The 680-nt window shown below is 44.1% G+C and overlaps 1 protein-coding gene across 1 annotated transcript; it reads left to right on the plus strand.

Moving 5' to 3' along the window:
• Window positions 1-221: 221 nt before the first annotated feature.
• Window positions 222-326, plus strand: SARC_15842 (hypothetical protein; the record flags this gene model as incomplete). Its single annotated transcript, XM_014290045.1, has 1 exon — window positions 222-326. A coding segment is annotated over one exon (105 nt), but the record flags the coding sequence as incomplete, so codon positions are not given.
• Between the last annotated feature and the right edge of the window lie 354 nt (window positions 327-680).

Consider the following 680-nt stretch of genomic DNA (forward strand, 5'->3'; position numbering starts at 1 on the left):
TATATATATATATATACATATATATATATATATATATATATATAACCATTGTGTAGGATTTACGGATATTGTACTTCTTCTCATTGGTCACACACTGGGTTCTTGTGGGGGTGAGGGTTCATTGGGTACACTCACAAAATGACAAAAAAAAATACCGTCCTAAACCTGACGTATCGCATCCTAAACCTCAATTTATTTATTTTTGGAATACCGTCACGTAGGAATTAGGCTGGGCTCCAAAATGGTCTGTGCGTGACGGGTTGGAGAAAACAATCGCGTACTTCAAGAAGGAGATCGCCACTACCGATGCGGGTAAAGAGTTATAGTCCACACCAGTACATATATCCTATCTGTCGCCGTCGGGTGGTAGTGGACAATAATAGAGGAGCACTTTCTCGGTCTTAGATTGGTCGTTTATCTGAGCAATCGCAAGCAGCCAGTATCAGTTGCATTGCGGGATATCCGTTCGGGTGGTAGTAGACATTAAAGAAGGAGCACTCTCTCGGGTGTACGTGAGCGAACGCAAGCAGCCAGCATCAGCTACATTATGGGATATCCTTCGGGTTGTAGTGGACAATAATAGAGGAGCACTTTCTCGGTCTTGGATTGGTCGTGTATCTGGGCAATCCCAAGCAGCCAGTATCAGTTGCATTCCGGGATATCCGTTCGGGTGGTAGTGG

The sequence above is a fragment of the Sphaeroforma arctica genome (assembly GCF_001186125.1).
Source record: "Sphaeroforma arctica JP610 unplaced genomic scaffold supercont1.6851, whole genome shotgun sequence".
Taxonomy (NCBI): domain Eukaryota; class Ichthyosporea; order Ichthyophonida; genus Sphaeroforma; species Sphaeroforma arctica.